The 18,201-nt window shown below is 32.2% G+C and overlaps 1 protein-coding gene across 1 annotated transcript in view; it reads left to right on the forward strand.

Annotated features, from left to right (window-relative positions):
- LOC144436182 (pikachurin-like) overlaps positions 1 to 17,624 on the forward strand; it is a 57,306-nt gene extending 39,682 nt beyond the window's left edge. The window contains exons 6-14 of the mRNA XM_078124900.1: positions 2,200 to 2,425; positions 8,882 to 9,004; positions 9,635 to 9,872; positions 10,420 to 10,648; positions 11,348 to 11,528; positions 11,935 to 12,019; positions 12,971 to 13,114; positions 13,710 to 13,897; positions 14,979 to 17,624. Coding sequence (XP_077981026.1) covers positions 2,200 to 2,425; positions 8,882 to 9,004; positions 9,635 to 9,872; positions 10,420 to 10,648; positions 11,348 to 11,528; positions 11,935 to 12,019; positions 12,971 to 13,114; positions 13,710 to 13,897; positions 14,979 to 15,127 — 1,563 coding nt within the window. The 3' untranslated portion in view covers positions 15,128 to 17,624. The remainder of the gene's footprint in view (positions 1 to 2,199; positions 2,426 to 8,881; positions 9,005 to 9,634; positions 9,873 to 10,419; positions 10,649 to 11,347; positions 11,529 to 11,934; positions 12,020 to 12,970; positions 13,115 to 13,709; positions 13,898 to 14,978) is intronic.
- Positions 17,625 to 18,201: the final 577 nt, after the last annotated feature.

Below are 18,201 nucleotides of genomic sequence, written 5' to 3' on the forward strand. Positions count from 1 at the left end.
CAACTTTAGACAGACTAATTTCCTTCTAAAGGTAGAAATGAAATTGAACCATCAATGTGACAAGAATTCTCTGAACATAAACAACAACAGTAATAATAATAATGATGATAATAAAATATATTTATTCAGGGTAGCTCAAATAAGTGTTACAATTACTAAAGTAAATGAAACACTTCTTTGGATTACCATTTTCTACCTACACTTATCAAAAAATTTTATCGTGTGAAGTGCAAATTTTTACAATCAATTTATTTACATTTAAAAATGAAGCTTTTATCTATGTAATTTACAATTGTTCTTTTTTAGGCGAAATAGTTGAGGATTATTATTGAATGTACCTTTTAATTTTGACAGTATTTTGTTAGTAAACTGTATCGAGTCACCCCTTGCCCCTCAGTATATGACATTCTAGCTGTTTATCAGCCTTGGAGAAGATTTTCTAGAAAATCTGAATGAATGTGTACACTTGTGAGTCATCCCCATACTACTGTGGGTGTACTTGTAATAGGCTAATTTCAACAGCATGTCAAAAGAGAGATCTGACCTCAAATGACCTTACTTAACAAAGTTAGTATAAGTACATGTAATGGACATGTTAGGTCAGGTACCACCAGGAGTAGGCCTTGTTTCATAGTAAAAAGAAAAAGAAAGAAAGAGGATAACAAACATTTGGCAGGATATCCTGAAGACATTATTATCATCTGTTGAAAACTATATGTTCTAGTTAGTGTCATTTTGCTGATATCAGAGGCACCCAATGTTTGTTTGTCAGTGACTAATTAAAACTTTTTCAAAAAACTCAATCTTGGCTTTGTAGGTCATTATGATAGCATATAGTTGCTCTTCAAATATATAAGTTCTTTAATTACTTACTAGTTACAATTTACAAGTATCTATTATCAGGTCAGTGTCATCCAGTATATACTTTAATAGATGATTAAAATATTTCTGAAAAGTTCACAAAATGCCAGATATGAAACCTTTACTATGTAGGCCATATAATACATTAATTGTCAGAAATTTAACGTAGGCCATTGCAGTTGCCTAACAACTATGTAATAGAGATATGATTTATCAATATCATCCAATATTTACATTGGCTAATTAACACATTAAATAAGTTCTCAAAATGCCGGAAATTAAAACTTGGGTGTGTAGGTCACATAATGGTGTACCCCTTGCCTTTCATTATATCTAATAGTAATACACATAGATGATTGAGTGACCTTGTACATTAGCTAGGGTAATTCTGACTTGTATATACTTGGCTTAATCAGAATGCTTTCAAAATGCCAAAAACTAGAACTTTAGTATGTAGGCCATATCACAATGTACATTTGCCCAGCAACAATATATGACAGAGTATATGGTAGTTACTGACATTTTACCGGTATGATGCTCACCCAATATTTACTTAAAATTCACTAGCTAATTACAGCATTATATGTGGAGTCATAATGGTTGAATAGTTAGATTGGCCGGCTTGCACTCTGCAGATTGGAGGTTCACACCCCATCGCTGTCGTTTGTTTCTGAATGGCTAAAGTCCTTGGGCAAGATTTGTGATGAGAAGAAACCAATAACACAGAGACCATGGAAAACATCAGAAAACATAACTATCTGAATTTGACACTCACATATGAAAAAATATATATAAAAAAATAAAATAAAAGAATCTACCTACCCCACCTATTCTAAAATTGAGTGTAATCGGAACCACACATTTTTTTATTAGGCTGTATTATTGTGTAGTGTACAAAACAAAACAAAAAAGATTTGAGGGCATGTAAAAAATACTTGCAGAATATAAGAGTGTAGAGTTTCATATTATGGTTAGAAAAAGTCAAGTAAATGCACACATTAAGAAATGAGGACAGTTTTTGAAATTGAAAACTATAAGAAAAGTTTCCAAATACAAAATGTGAAATTTGTATTTATGAAAAAGATATGTATCTTTATCTTTTTATCAATAAAAATGTTATTAAATACAAAAAAAATTTAAATATAAAATATTGAAAAAGAATAATGGTAGTATAAAAAATATATTGATCAACAAAAGAGTTGATACAGTTATAGATTTGATTAAACACAGAAATTTGATATTAGCAAGAACAAAAAAAAATCAAAAAATGATAAGAAAAAAATTGAACCACACAGCTTCTTTTATTTTAAAACATATTATATTTTATTTTCTTGATAGGGTTTGTATAACCGAATTACCCTGAGAGAAAACTTTTACTTGGGAGGGTACAAAAATATCACTGCCATTTCTAAATACACTGGTGTGGACAGAGGATTTGCTGGCTGTGTAAAGTCGCTGACAGTCAATGGAGTTCACTATGATATGAGGAAAAGAAGAGAAAAATTCAACAAACTCCAACAAGTTGTAGCTCAGCATGGTGATATCATAGATGGCATGGATGTGGGTAAGTTTATTAATACATCAGTCTCTTATTTTCTGAAAAATAGAAAAAAAAATGTGCATTTCCAATAACCTGACTGACCCTAGTTTAAACCGCCAATCCTAAACCTTTCTTTAAACATTTAAAACAAAAAGATAAGAAATTCTTTGTCTTCTTGACCTTCATGTATATCTGTTTTCTTTCCCCAGTGATGTTTGTACATACATGTATTTCATCCACTCACAGAAAGGGTGTTCTGACCAACCTTTTTGGGGTCAAAGCAATGTTTTTCAAAAAATAAAAACATTTGAAAAGATAAGATAAAATAAAACAAAATAAAATAACATCCCATCCTACCTTCCATATTTTCTGAGGCCATGTTACCGGAAGCACATAACTATTTTTTTTCTGCCTTAGTAGACTTCTTTTATTTCTTACATGTTACTATAAGCTAGTAGCTAAATGTTTATTTTTAAATTAATGTTTCTCAACTATCACTATATTTCCTGAATATGATCAAAATTTTTTGTCTAAAAATAAAGCCCTCAATGGCCCGATCATGATATAATAACTTCACTAATGCTAAGATGGTGACGCCACAAACATGAATCTATCTGAAAAACTTATATAGTTATATTTATATATAAAAAAATGTTTTGTTATTATTTGTTGTTGTTGTTCTTCTTGTTGTTTACTGTATTCACTGATGATACAGTAATAAAGTTATTAACAAAATATTAACTTATTACACTAACAAAATATAGATGTTAATAACAATTACCCTTTATAAAATTTTCAAAGTAATTTCATATCTTGTCCACTGTGAGGTTAAGGTTCATTGTAGTGCTTGATCGGCATGTGTTTTCAGTGTCTGTTAGTTCTAGTTGGTGTAAAGTTCATCACAAAAGTCTGTGGAAAATGTGGAACACATTGGGTATATCTAAATTGACTTAAGTTAACATGTGAACAATAGTGTCAGTAATATGATAGGCTGTCACTGTAGATCTGGAACAATGCTTCATTGCTTATACAATTTAAACACATGTGAGTATAACTCCTCAGCAACATATCATCAATCAACCAAGACATCCAGAGACAACCAAGTCTACTGGGAGCCCTGTTCATAGAGTAAGAATTAACTTAAGGGTTAAAGTCGTTATTGGAAACTGAGACAGGATATGTCTGAGCCATAACAGCTAAACAATAGAAAAACTGAGAACAAAGACTACCACAAGTAGGGTTGACTGGAAGGCATTGTTACTATGCTGTTGACCTTGTGACCCCAATTGACCTCGATTGACCTTTACGGCCAGTAGATATGTGATTACCATTTGTATTTGTGTGGTCCATTATAGAAGTACGCTACATACTATAAAGTTTTGATTGTCCTGTAATAATAAGAGAAAGGAAATACAATATGTGACTGCAGGCTGGTAATACTTAAAGTTCATGAATACAGACTAAGTTTGTTATTGAGGTTATTTCGTCCTAGTTATTATTAGTAGATTCTTGTACTGTAAAGGTAAACATTTGTATTTAAAGGCCAATGTCTCAATCCCAGGCTCTCGCGTTAGTGTTATATCAGTGGAGCCAGAAGGATTATATCTAGCTTACAGCCAACTTTTTCTATATTATAGCTCTATCAGACAACTGTTTTGCACACACTAATTTTTTAGCACAACTGAACTGATAATTCAGCAAATGAACACCTGTACCTAGCATGTGGATAAACATTTTTGTGCTACAATGCCATTGGTGCTGTTTTCCTATTTCAGACCAATCTTTTAAATGCCAAAGATAAGGAATGACGTAGGAATATTTATTGTTCTGGACCAAATATATCTTATGGCTTTTGTCAAACAACTGTTTTTCTCACCAAAAATTTTAATTGTAATCCAAAATGGACCCTTAAAACTTGGTAAATATTATTCAAAAACTTAAAATATGATAGGATAGAGGTAGATACAGATAGATAAATAGATAAATAAATAAATAGGAATATAAAATATTTCTATAATAATTTTAGTTTACAAAAAAAGTATGTCTGTCTTATTGAAATGATATATTATATGCCAAAGCAGCTATTCAGTGTAGATATTATCAAAAAGATTAAACAACCAAAAGATAAAGTAACATTTTGTTTATTTTCACTAATTTTTATCGGCTGAAAAATACACCAACCCTTCAATTCAAATACATTTCTGCTTAGCATGTGGTACTGCCTGCACTTGATATCCCTGTGTAAATAATATGAATAAATAGTATGGTACATTATTTGTGGGATGCTGATAAGGTTTGATTACTTAGGGATTATAAACTCAACACAGCTTTCAAGTATAACAAAATAGTCATGGCCTCATTCCCAGATGAAGATGGTTGTCAGTTGTCGAAATATTGGTTAGACTGATATTTTATTGCACTGTTGATTGATGAAATTAAGTTTGGTTGAGAATTCTACGCTGTGAATGAGACTATTCGAACACAACAAATAGTGTACGATTTGAAAATTGGGACAACACTAATGAGAAAAATAGTTCTAGTGACAGCAGCTGGAGGCTTTAAATTACAGTACAAACATGTATCTAGTATCGACATATGTTGCAAACAGTGTTCTAGCTAATAGTGTAGAAGTGAAATACGAATAATGATATATTAAATCACTGTCCTCTCAGCAGCCAGGAAGCTCATATGGAGAATACCTTTTAAGTAATATCTACCGCCTTAATCAATATCTAGATAACTTTGACATTTGTCATCAAGTAAACAGGATGATGGGGTTGCACATCAATTTACTTTTGTACATTTGTCAGAACTCTTCAATGTAGTCATAGATTTTGTTACAGTTATTTTACATCAAGCAGTCAAAGCCAGCTGACTGTACTTGGATGTAAAATGTTGTCATTATTGATGGCCTGAGTGACTACATTTATTGACATTCTTTGCCAGCACTTTAATGATGGCTTAAATTTGCAGTCAGTTGATATATAAATAGTACATGTAAATGCTAGTGTATCAAGTTCTTGAGATAGAGTTTTATAGAGGTTGTATGATGGTGGTGATAGGTCTAGTGCAGCTGTTCAGTTCATCATCTGATGATATGTGATTTATCAGGGCATTAAATACAGGTCATTCAATAATTCTCTTCGTGCACAAAATAACAGGTAATGTATACTCATGTCATCTGTCTGTCTGTCTGTCTGTCTTTGTCTGTCTGTCTGTCAGTCTATCTGTCTGTCTGTCTGTCTGTCTGTCTGACTCTGTCTGTCTGTCTGTCTGACTGTGTCATTTCATCTTAGTTTCTCAAATATGCAATGATCCCAGGTAATGATGACGCCTGTCTGTGTCTCTCATTCTTTCTTTCTTCAGTCTGTTTGTGTTACTGTTAGTCTATCTGTCGTTGTCTCTGTGTGTATGTATGTATGTATGTACGTATGCACGTATGTATGTATGTATGTATGTATGTATGTATGTATGTCTGTATGTATGTATGTATGTATGTATGTATGTATGTATGTATGTATGTATGTATGTATGTATGTATGTATGTATGTATGCACGTATGTATGTATGTATGTATGTATGTATGTCTGGCTCAGCTGTCTCTCTGTCTTAATAGTACGTATCAATACAGACAGTGTGGTGATATCTATGAAGCAATTACAAGATCTGATTAGATTTTGGTAGAATTGTCAACAATTTTGTTTTGAAAGTATTTCTTTCTCTCTCAAACTCAGAAGTTGGTGACAGCTATCTGCCTTGTGTCCCAGTTATGACCTAAGAAGGCTTATGTTAAGTCCACTAAAGTACATTTAAAGTGATCAGTTTCCACTCAAAACATTCAGGAAAATTACCTTATCACTTTATCTTGTTTGAAATGAAGTTGTGTGTGCAGACGTCATTTTGTGTTGATCAACTCGTGTTAACTACGTGGAATTATTAATAAATATTGAATGAGGCCTATCAACTCATAACAAGTTATATCCATATTAAATTCATTATTACAGAGTGACATTTAGAGAATTTAATAATTTACCTGAAATAAATTATTAGCAGCGATTACAACTTTACAATTAAAAATTAATATTAATTTTTCACCACTTACAGTAATTATTACCATGAATGGACTAATGAAATTTTTGTAATGAGAGGCTGTAGTTTTATGATGATAATTTTTAGAAAATTAAATAAACATTAATATTAATGGTTCACCACTTACAGTAATTATTACCTTGTAAGGACTAAGGAACTTTTGCCATTATGAGAAATGACAGTTTTGTTATAATAATTTTAGAAAATTGAATATATTTAACATTGTTTCACTACTTTATAGCAATGATTACCTTGCATGGACTTATCAACTTCTGCTAATGAAAAGTGGCAGTTTTTGTTATAATAGATAACTTAATATTTTACTACTTACAGCAATGATTACCTTGTATGAAATTATCAGCTTCTGCCAATGAAAAGTGACAGTTATTATTTTAGGAAAAGTAAAGTAAACGAAGAGAAAAAAAATTTCAAATTTAATATTTTTCATTAGCTGTATTGATTTGTAATATCAGTGTGGCCTTCTTTATTTCGCTCGTTTTAATGACAACCTCATATTTATAGAATCTGACCCACAATGAAAAATTAATGCCCTTTTAGGCTGTACAATATTTATAAGAAAATATTATACTGATTGCAATAACAAAACCAAATTGGATGAATATGATAGTTGCGATGGCAGAAATTTAAATGATTAATATTTTCTTTCTGACTGTAAATATTATTTCTAACTCATTCAGACCACTAAAAACTATGATTAAGAGTTGAAAGGATGTACATACAGTCACTAATTTTTCAATTTTTTAATTAATTAATACATCATTGTTTACTATGAGAAACAGATATAAATAGATTTCACTTATTATACTATTATTCAGTTGACCTTAGATTTTCCTGAAAAAAGTTGAATTTTAGAAGATAATGAAATATTATTTATAACGAATTATATACTAACATTTAAACACAAATTAATAGTAATTACTTACAATAATATAAAAATATTTTTGAAAAAAAATATATTAATAATATATTTATATATTTATTGAGCCTATATTTATAAGTTCCAAATTTTAACTGTGAAAGTAAAATCGGGCAACAGAAATATGATCTAGTTATTGTTGGCTTGAATCAGAATGTGGTACATATTACTATTACAAAGACAACAACGAATGTCTTTGGGATTGGAAGTATGTACAAGTGTAACATGACTGCAAGTAAAGTGTGTATGCTGTTGTTAAGAATATGGCACTAAATATTTGACATTGTTGTGAGTATAATCACCCACATGAATGGTATACTAGTAGCTATTATGGTATGGGAAACAAAAAATGAATTCCACTGATTGGAATTATCAAATAATTTGCCATTTATGTGGCCTCGTGAGAGATGTCATTTCCTTTACTGCAGATTAGAGTTATTTCAAACCATGGAAGATGTAACTCTGTATTGACATTCTGAATCAACTAGTCGAACCAGTAGCAGAATCAGTAGCAATCTTAAATGCAGTTGAAGCATGTATAAATATATATATATACCTTTATTTTTCTTTTATTTAATTAAATATTAATATTTGATAATAGTTCAAGAGAAAAAATAGAATGTATAGTTAAAAAGAGTATGGCCATTATGCCACTTGGGCCTAACAAAAAAATTGTATGGTTCCAATTACACTCAATTTTAAAATAGGTGTGGTAGGTAGATTTTTATTTTATTTTTTATATATATTTTCATATGTGAGTGTCGAGTTCAGGTAGTTATGTTTTCCATTGTTTTCCATATGTTCTCTGTGTTATTGGTTTCTTCTCATGAGATGTACAGCCATTATAGATTGGAAGAACAGTTTTATATTGTCTTTTTAAGTTGATATCAGTTTCCACATCCATTATTTCTTGCAAGACTTCACAATTTTCCCGATTTTATTATTGTTTTCTCGAATACATAAAAAAAAGTTTACTGTCAGTGTGAAAAACTAGTTCGGGTCGGTTAACCGGAACCAAACAGTTATTTTTTTAGGACGTAGCATATACTGTTTCATAATAATTTGCTTTTGTGAATTTGATTTCTTGTTTCTACCTTGTGAGGGCAGTATTTAGGATTGAGGTTGAGATTTTAGTAGTAGGCAAGTCTGTTGCTGTCATTATCACTTGGACAGTCAGGTAGGGATGGTGAATATATTCCTGAGTATGACCAGCTATCAATAGTACATAGTATTACATCCCCATCATTTGGCCTAAATGAACAATGTTCTTTCAGTGAGCTTGTGCGACATTGTGCAATCGTACTTTACAAACTGTTTGTTATTCAGAACAGTTTTAAAAATGAAAAGATGTTTTGGAAAATAAAGCAAAAATGTCATTTGTAATGGAATGTGACAGGAGAAGGTGTTAACAAAGTATGGTACGGTTCATTTATTTTTTTATACCTATATTTCAGGTGAATGCAGCAGTCATGTCTGTTTAGATGTCTCATGCAATGGTGGAACGTGTGTAACTGACTCAGTAGACACCTACATATGTTTATGTCCACTTGGAAAAATTGGTCAACACTGTGAAAAAGGTTTGTACAAATCAATATGTAAATAGACATGATAGAGAATTTTCATCATAAACAAAAAAATATTTAGATTTGGTGTTAGAGGGCAGTAGACTTGTCTGTGATAGAGCTAGCTGATCCCTGTGTACATTGTCAAATGATATTGTAATGAAAACTAATTGTATTAAGGCCTTTTGCTTGTCATACCACAAAATAAGATTGATTATAAAGTTGATTTAATTTAGAGAAAAGTGTTCGTTTCTAATAGAGCAATATCACTCTGACACAAATTGATTTGTTGAAAATGGAAAATTGTAATTATCATGCTGCATTATTAAATTCTTCATGTCTCAAAAACAATTTGATGTAGAGATAGCCCTAAAGAAACAAAAGACAAAATATTTTTACCATAGAGGGCAGTATATCGTAGACAAGGCATTCACACTATATTCTCAGTATTGTACAATACATTTTAACAGCTTACCTGGTGTAAATATAAGCACAACTGTGTGTGTAGTACAAGAAATTCTGACTATAAATTCATCCAAATAAATTCTTTTTTATTGTTTTTCATGAAAGACATTATATCATGAGCCAATACAATGACAATTTAAAACATTTAGTAATTTTTATCATCTTTTTTATTGTTCACAGAGATCACAGTACATCTTCCCTCATTCAATGGAACATCTTATCTGACCTACGACACACTTGGTAGTTCCAAGTTGTCTTTTGTAGAATTTGAGCTAGTGTTCAGACCAAGTTCCTCTGATGGTTTGATAGTGTATGATGCACTGCGAACTGATACCACAGGGGACTTCATATCAATAGCCATGTCAGATGGATATCTGGAATTTAGATTTGACTGTGGCACTGGTCCTGCTATTATAAGGTAATAGATTAGTCATATCGTGGTTGACAAATTAGTATTTATTTTTTTGATATTTAATTATCAAAACATACATTACTATGTTTTCTTACTTGAAAAGAAATTAGTGTGAAGCACCATAGTTTAAATCTGTGTTTGTAACTCAGCATTTACAAAAAAAAAAACTTTATAAAAATTTTGTTATTGTACATATTGAAGTGACTGGGTAAACACAAGTGATCACTGTGTCACTTCCAGTCTGTGCATATGTCTGTCATTTCCCTCTGTATTGAGAAACCACCATGGATGAATATTTTGATTACCATGTTTGCTTGTGATCAGATAGTTATAGAGATGTGTCCTGTACTGTAACATGCAGAAAGGGTTAACTCACCATATTTCACTTACAGTCGGATGAAATTCAGAAATGACGGCAATGTATGTAAAATGTAGATTATTTGTAAGTCAGTCATTTACAAACTGAGGTAATGTCTGTTAGCAGAGTTTACAAACATTTTTTTTGTGTGTAAAATCACCTACAACCAAACAAACTTTCTCCTTTTTTCCACAGATCTGAAAACAAGCTCCTTCTACATGAATGGCATACAGCTTTGATATCAAGAACTGGTCTGGAAGGTATACTAGAAGTTGATAATTCACCAGCTGTAATAGGCAGAGCAGAAGGAGCATTCACTCAGACTTCCTTTCAAACATCCCTGTATCTAGGAGGACACAGTAACTGGGATGAAGTCGCTAAGTATGCTGCAATGAATACATCATTTGTAGGAGATATTCAGAAGGTATTTATTTGTTTTACATGCATATCTAGATATTGTTAGCCCTCAACATGAACCAGTCTGGTACATACAATAATTGCAAGTGCTAACATCATTGTTAATGGGCTCAAACTCAAAGAAGTCTTATTGTACTAATGTAAGTGAAAGTTACATCTCTTTCATTTGAGAACCTGAGGCCATTTCCCTGACTTGCAAATCAAGCTTTTTCTTGAATGTTACAACTCTCCATGAGTTCTTTCACTCTTATATATAATATCATACCATGCACGAGCCAAGTTGAACAAAAAAATATGGAATATATACTCTGGGCATTCAATGTCATCATGGCACATGTCTATGTCATGACAATGTGTGTCTACATCACTGGTTCTACTGTGTTCAAAATATTTGTCAAAACATTCCAAATAGCCATTTCTTTCCCTAATTTTTCTTAAATATTACTGGTGCTGGTATAATCATGTTATTCTCCAATATTTTTCTTCATTCAGCTGGAAAATGCTCATGACCTAAGGGTTGTCACTACTTGTCCAGTGACTCGTAGTGACAAGGCCCCATAGGTCAGCCATATTTTCCTTGACTGAACTAAGAAAAATAATCTGGAGTAACATCTAATTCCCAAACAGTAATTATTTTTGTTGTGAAAATCTTAATCATCATTATGCTCAGATGCAATAAAACTGTCAACTCTCATCAAATTAACAGGTGGTGATAAATGATAAACCATTGGACCTGGTTGAAGCAGCACTGGTTGGTATCAATATAAACAATGCAGATCATCCATGTACTGGCTCACCATGTTTACATGATGGGGAATGTGTACCTCAACATGATGTCTACACATGTGACTGTCATCTGGGATATAATGGCCACAACTGTGAACAGGGTAAAGATTATTTCCTTCACACTGCAGTTAGATTTTAATAGGTTTTGTTAGTCCAAGTGAATTGTTTACTGATACGTTTTTTTCCTAATGAATCTCAATATTTGTTCTTCGTAAACAACAATATACTTTTGATAGGTGCCATTTGAACATTTCACAATGTATAAATTTCTATTTTTTGTACTTTCATCTGAAAATTCATCTGCAGTGATAGTCATATCTATTGCATTGAATTTTTGTTCCACAGATTGTTACCTTAAATTTTCAACAGTATTCTTCAAGTTTCTTGTAACAGTTTTTGAGTTTGTGTTTGGAACAAAGGCTTAATGTAATACGAAATTCTTCTCATACATGGCATTGATCTGATAATGTGTGTGCATATTTCATTTTGTTTGTTTCTATAATACAGAGATATCATTTCCTGCTGATGCCACAGCATTTCAATTCAAAGGAAGAAGTTATTTACAGTTCACACATCCAGAGATCCTGAAAAGGTAAGACATATGATTCATAAACATCTTGGCATGACCAGCATTGAAAGGTTCTTTCCTCTCTTTGCCATGCCAAGATGTTAATGAATCATTGAGTCATTCTCTTGTTTGCCTAATAGATTGACATACACAAAGAATAGTGAGAATTTCTATATCATAAAGTGTGACATTTCAGATATTAGTGCCTCAGTTTGGGCTATTACCAATTGCCTATAATGCCTTGGATCAAATGCAGAAAGTTTGAAAACCCATTTGTAAATTTCTTTTGATGCTATTATGATATATAAAGTAATGAAGTTGAATATATATCCTATATTGTGTGATAACGAGTAGGCAATTGATTGACACTAAAGTTTTTTACATTGCCCTCTTTAAATTTGGGAAATCACGTTGACTATAATCACTTGATTTTCCCAAAATCGCATGATTAATCATGTAATTTGCTCAGAAACACATTAATCACATGATTTGATCAAAATCACGTCATTAATATTATGATTTTCTCTGTCACATGACAAATCATGATTTTCTCACAATCCCTTGAAGGACATACAATCCTCTGAAAAATATACATTGTTTTGAAATTTGATGAATAATCATGTGACTGCAATGTTGACATGATGAGGATGACGATGGTGGTGGTGATGGTGATAATGGTGTGATGATGGTGGTGATGATGATGATGATGATGATGATGACGGCGGCGGCGACAACGACGACGACGACGACGACGACGAAAGCAAACAGACACATTTGACTTTCAAAGTTACACCACTTCTGAACTTAATTATTGTCAAAATCAGCCTTTAGCACATCAAAACATTAGCTTAGAAGAAAATTTCAGAAGAGCAAATGGACTAGTTGCCTTTTCATTGATGCAATAGGAAGTAGGGATACATGTTAATATGTCTTGTAGTGATAAAAAACAGTAATGTTGTTATGATTTCTATACAGAGTGACAGGAACCAAAATTGACATCCAGTTAAGTGTTAAAACAATTGAGACGGATGGCCTTATATTTTGGAGTGGTCAGGCCAGTATGACAAGGTCAAGTGACTATCTAGCCTTAGGTATGCAGCAAGGATATCTTAAATTCAGGTAAGTACTGCTTAATTGTTGAATGATTGGGTATTTGTGGAAAATACAAACACAAGAGTAACTGATATTAAGCCAACCCTGTGTTGCTTTAATATATTAATTTTTAATTACAGCTAAGTTTTAAGTACAATAGGGTGTGGGCTGGATGCCATGTGATGGTTTGATGATTTACAGTTCATGAGTAGGTTTCATTTATAAATAAATGAATATATTTATAAACATAATCTGTAATAAGACACTGGTAGGAAAATATAGTCAATTTGGATGGGATAGTGAATTTGAAATGCAAATTTTCAATTTGCGTTCTGTGACCTTGGTTACACAATGATATTAATTGTTCAGTGAGAATGTATTCACAACACTAGATGGTTTATACAGTTGTGTGATCAAGGTCCAAAGTAAACTGCTCAAAAAATCACACTCATTTCAAATTTTCTATTCTCATATGCCAAATGTATGTATTTGTCTGTTTTGTAATTCTTTCTGTCCATTGATTTATTTATTATGTCACTGTAATCTCTGTGTCAATGCAAAGAAACTACAAGGTTTTAGAGTTACATGATTGTATACGTGATCTTTTCTGTAACAACCACAGTTACAATCTTGGTAGTGGTGAAGCAGTGATTCTGAGCAATCAGACTATTAATGATGGACAATGGCACAAAGTACATCTACACAGAGAGGGTACACAAGGAATGTTGACAGTGGACAGTACAGATACTATCACAGGCACATCTCCAGGCAGACTCAAACAACTCAATACCAATAATGGCCTTTACTTAGGTGAGTCTTATTTTCTATTTTGAATTTAATTTCCTCAAATTATTACTTGGCACAAAAAGATTTGACAAAGTTGTGTGTTGCTTACATTGAAAAGAAAGCTTTGACCAAGATGCGTGGTTCACATTAGAACGCCAAGACCTAAATTTAGGCCATAGAATGTGCATGTATATTTTAGTAGACTAATGTTGTGGTTAAGGGAGTGTTGTATTTGTCATGTGAGGTCTCCCCTTTGGTAAATATCAATGGAGAAGTTGGTTTAAGAAAGGAGGAGAGAGAATTTACTATAAAAATTGTACCAAATATTGAATTTCTATAAAACACAGAATTCATATTTTGGCATATGAAACAAATAGTAGACCTACCCTGGTAAAGATGTTTTACTTGAAATATGGCCAGATCTAGATGAGTTAAGTTGAAATGCATCCCAATCATTCAATACATCAAAGTTTTCATAATTATACCGTGCACAAGCCAAGTGATTGTCATTGAACAGAAATATGGATTACATACCCTGGTTGTTCTACATCACAACAACCCATGTCCACGTCATTGGTTCTGTGTGGTGCTCAAAATATGAGTCAAAACGTTACAAATCGCCATTAATTTTCCCTATTTTTTTATGAATTATGCTTGAAGAGGTATAATTGTATTATTTCCCAATATTTTTCTTCATTCAGCCAGAAAATATTCGTGACCTAAGGGTTTGTCACTGCAAGTCACTAAACTTGTAATGACAAGGCCCCTTAGGTCACTTGTATTTTCCTTGTCTGAACAAAGAAATATATCGGGGAATACTATTCAGTTATATCACAGAAATATGGAATTAATTCTGAGATTTCATCCATGAAACCATTGCTAAGAGTGTCAGAACTGAATTTCAATATATTATTTACACCCAGTTGATCATTTAAGTTCACCCTAAACTGATTATTATTGATACTTTGATTGGTTACACAATGTATAGTTTTCTTTTACCATATTTCTGCATTACTATCTCATTACTATGGCAATTTTTCAACCCAAATAATAAGCGCCATTTTAATCAGATTGAAACATTTTTACCTGATTTCTACTCCACTAGGTGGCATGAATGATATAGTTGAACTCTCTTTACATCGCTATTCTTCTGGATTGATTGGATGTTTGCATGATGTTACCTTGGCAACAGATTACCACCTGGACCTATTGGCAGATACTGTTGGAGGACGAAGCATTGATGTGTGCACATAACTGTAACAATATCATTACCTAAATTGTCAGAAAAAGTTCTATTTACAGCATTTAAAGAGATTTTATCACACTTTTGAGACATGTCTATATCACAAATACTGAATCAGTCCTCTATTTCTTACAAATAGTTTGTAGTATTGAATATAGAAGTAAAAACTTATCTGAAACCATATCCATGAAAGCAATATATATCTTCTAAAAAGTGCAAAACTGCAATGATATTTCTGTCCAAATATGGGCGTACATAGTTCAAAACTATTTCTGCCCAAATATTGGCAGACATACTGCACAACTACAATTATATTTCTGCCTAAATATGGACATAAATAGTGAAAAAACTACAATGTTTCTGCCCAAATATGGGCATAAATAGTGCAAACCTATAATACTTTTGCCAAAATATGGGTGCAAATAGTGCAAAACTACAATATTTCTGCCCAAATATGGGTACAAAAAGTGCAAAACTACAATGTTTCTACTCAAATTTGGGCCTAAATAATGCAAAACTACAATGATGTAATATGACTGCCCAAATGTGGGTGTTTCTGCCTGAAGATCATATGCACTCCACTTAACATGAGGAGGAAGGCAAATAAAATATCGATCTAAAGTTGCAAATGCTGATAATTGGGCAGCAATATGTTTATTACATGCTGAATGAACATTAAAGAATTGTAGCAGGATATTGGTTTTTGTAGTTATGATTTCCATCCAGTTAGATTATGCCAAAATGTGAGTGTCATGCAAAAATTGCAGTTTTGACAAGGAACTGCTGTTTCTTGATCAAATAGTTAATAAATCTTCAGCCATATTTGTTGAACTTCAGTGAAACCATCACCGGAGAGGAAGAATCTCAGGATCATCAAAAATGATAAATTGCATATCTGAGCACTTCTATATGAGAGCTGAATTTAGTCATTTATATAAACATCTTTATAACTACAAAATAAAAACAAGAAAGTACCAATGCTTATTTTACTTTGTGTAAACCAGTAGCATTTGGACAGTTACAACTGAGGTGTTCATTAAGATATTTCAAATTTGCGTGTTGTCAGAAGGTGTAAAAGCAGGGCATTTCAATTTTTTTCAGTTAAACAAAGTTGTCGAAATCCAGTTAACTAGATAAAGAACCATATCCAGTTACAAAGTTATGATACATGTTCAAGGTATAGATTTCTGTATATTATGACTAGCAATGTTGCGTTCATTGCAAAGAAATATACCAAAATTGTAACCATTGCATCATTAAGAATCCCATGCCTGAAATGGTAGATATACACGGACATACTTATTCAAATGACAAAATGTTTGTGAAGATGGGAAATGGAAATATGCAAGGAAAAAAGTTTAAATTGTTGTTGATACTTGGAAACACTATGGTATGGAGAGTATGGCCATGAAAAGGATATGGATACCATATATGGACATGATCATGTAAAGTTTTAAACTATGAAATCAGCTGTGCTATTGGAGGACGAGCTTATACAAGTGGAATTTTCCTTGTTATATTCAAGAAAATAAATGAATGAGAGAGTTGGAAGGTAATGTTTGTAGTGAACAGGTGATATGTACCAATTTTTTTATCACATTTGTATGCCATAGTATTACTTTCAATTTGCATGCAAGTATCTCCTTTGCTACTTATAAAGTCAACTATCAGGTTTTAGGATCATATGTCTAAAGCGAAGTAAATTAACAAGAAATATACACAATGCATAACTGTGTATATATATCTTTTGTGCCTTCTGTCATACATTGCCAAATATATTTGAAAACTTTTCCACTTCACCTGCAACATCATACTGTTCTTAAAACACATCTACACTCGGAAAATGACAGAAATTGTGTACCTAATATTTGCAGTCGGATACTATAAATCCTGAACATGGCAAAGAGCATTTTGTTTTTTTTAAGGGAGAGGAAAACTTACTATTATCAATCAAAAAGAACTCACCAAGATCTATTGAGCAATTGCTTAGCATTCTGTATAAGAAAGTGTAGAAAATTAATGAAGGCTTATTAACTGGAAGAGATCATTATTAAATTTTAACAAGCTACAGAGTTTTGCCTGTCGCAAGCTGTGCCGAAGCGCGAGCGTGCTACTTCAGACAAACTGTTAATCTCATGATCAACTACAACTGACATGTTACATTTCAAATTAAGGAGGAGAAAGGAAGATTTGAAGGGTGACATATATTCAAATTATTGTTTCCCAACAATGAATAAAATTTACACCGTCGACCCATATATTTTCTGAAAGGTTATTCTCTCCTCTTGTGATTAACTCTACAGACACACTCACATGTTACATAACACAGAACACAGCACACCAGAGCATGCACTGAGATCACAGTTTTCAATAAAGCTGTTAATTTACCAAATAGGTGTGTGTATAGTGTAATATGTTCAGTAGGACAAATCAGCAATTTGGTTAGTACATTCACTGGGAGCCCAGAAACCATGTTATAAACAAACAAACAATTATGCTTGCGTAAATGGAATATTATTTTAAATTCATATATAACTATCTATATACATGTATAGATGTATATACAGGCCTGTATACTATTAAAATAATATACTATGTTTCTATATGTACTCATCCATACAAATAGAAACAGTTACTATTTCAATACTATACAGGTCTGTATATACATATATACATGTATATAGATAGTTTCCATGAGTTTAAAATGATATTCCATTTACCCATACATAGTTGTTTGTTTCTTTGTTTCTTTGTTTGTTTGTTTGTTTGTTTGTTTGTTTGTTTGTGGGGCCTCCTGTGGTGCAATTGAAGAGTAGGGATTGAACAAGTATACTGTGATAAATAAAACTAACCATAAGTAGATAGTTTTCATACAACTTGAGACAGGCAATCTGTGTAGGTTGATAGAATTCAGTTGTAAAATGTGAGGTGTTAATTACATATGCTATTCTAGATGAAGGACAGTCATTGTCAACAATGTCTTAAAGTTTATATTTCTGTGCTACCAGTATAACTTTACAGTGTCACGTATTATGTAAACCCGAATGGCAAGACAACCTATTTCTTAGGAAGGAATCATTTTGTT

This window comes from Glandiceps talaboti, chromosome 6 (assembly GCF_964340395.1).
Source record: "Glandiceps talaboti chromosome 6, keGlaTala1.1, whole genome shotgun sequence".
Taxonomy (NCBI): domain Eukaryota; kingdom Metazoa; phylum Hemichordata; class Enteropneusta; family Spengelidae; genus Glandiceps; species Glandiceps talaboti.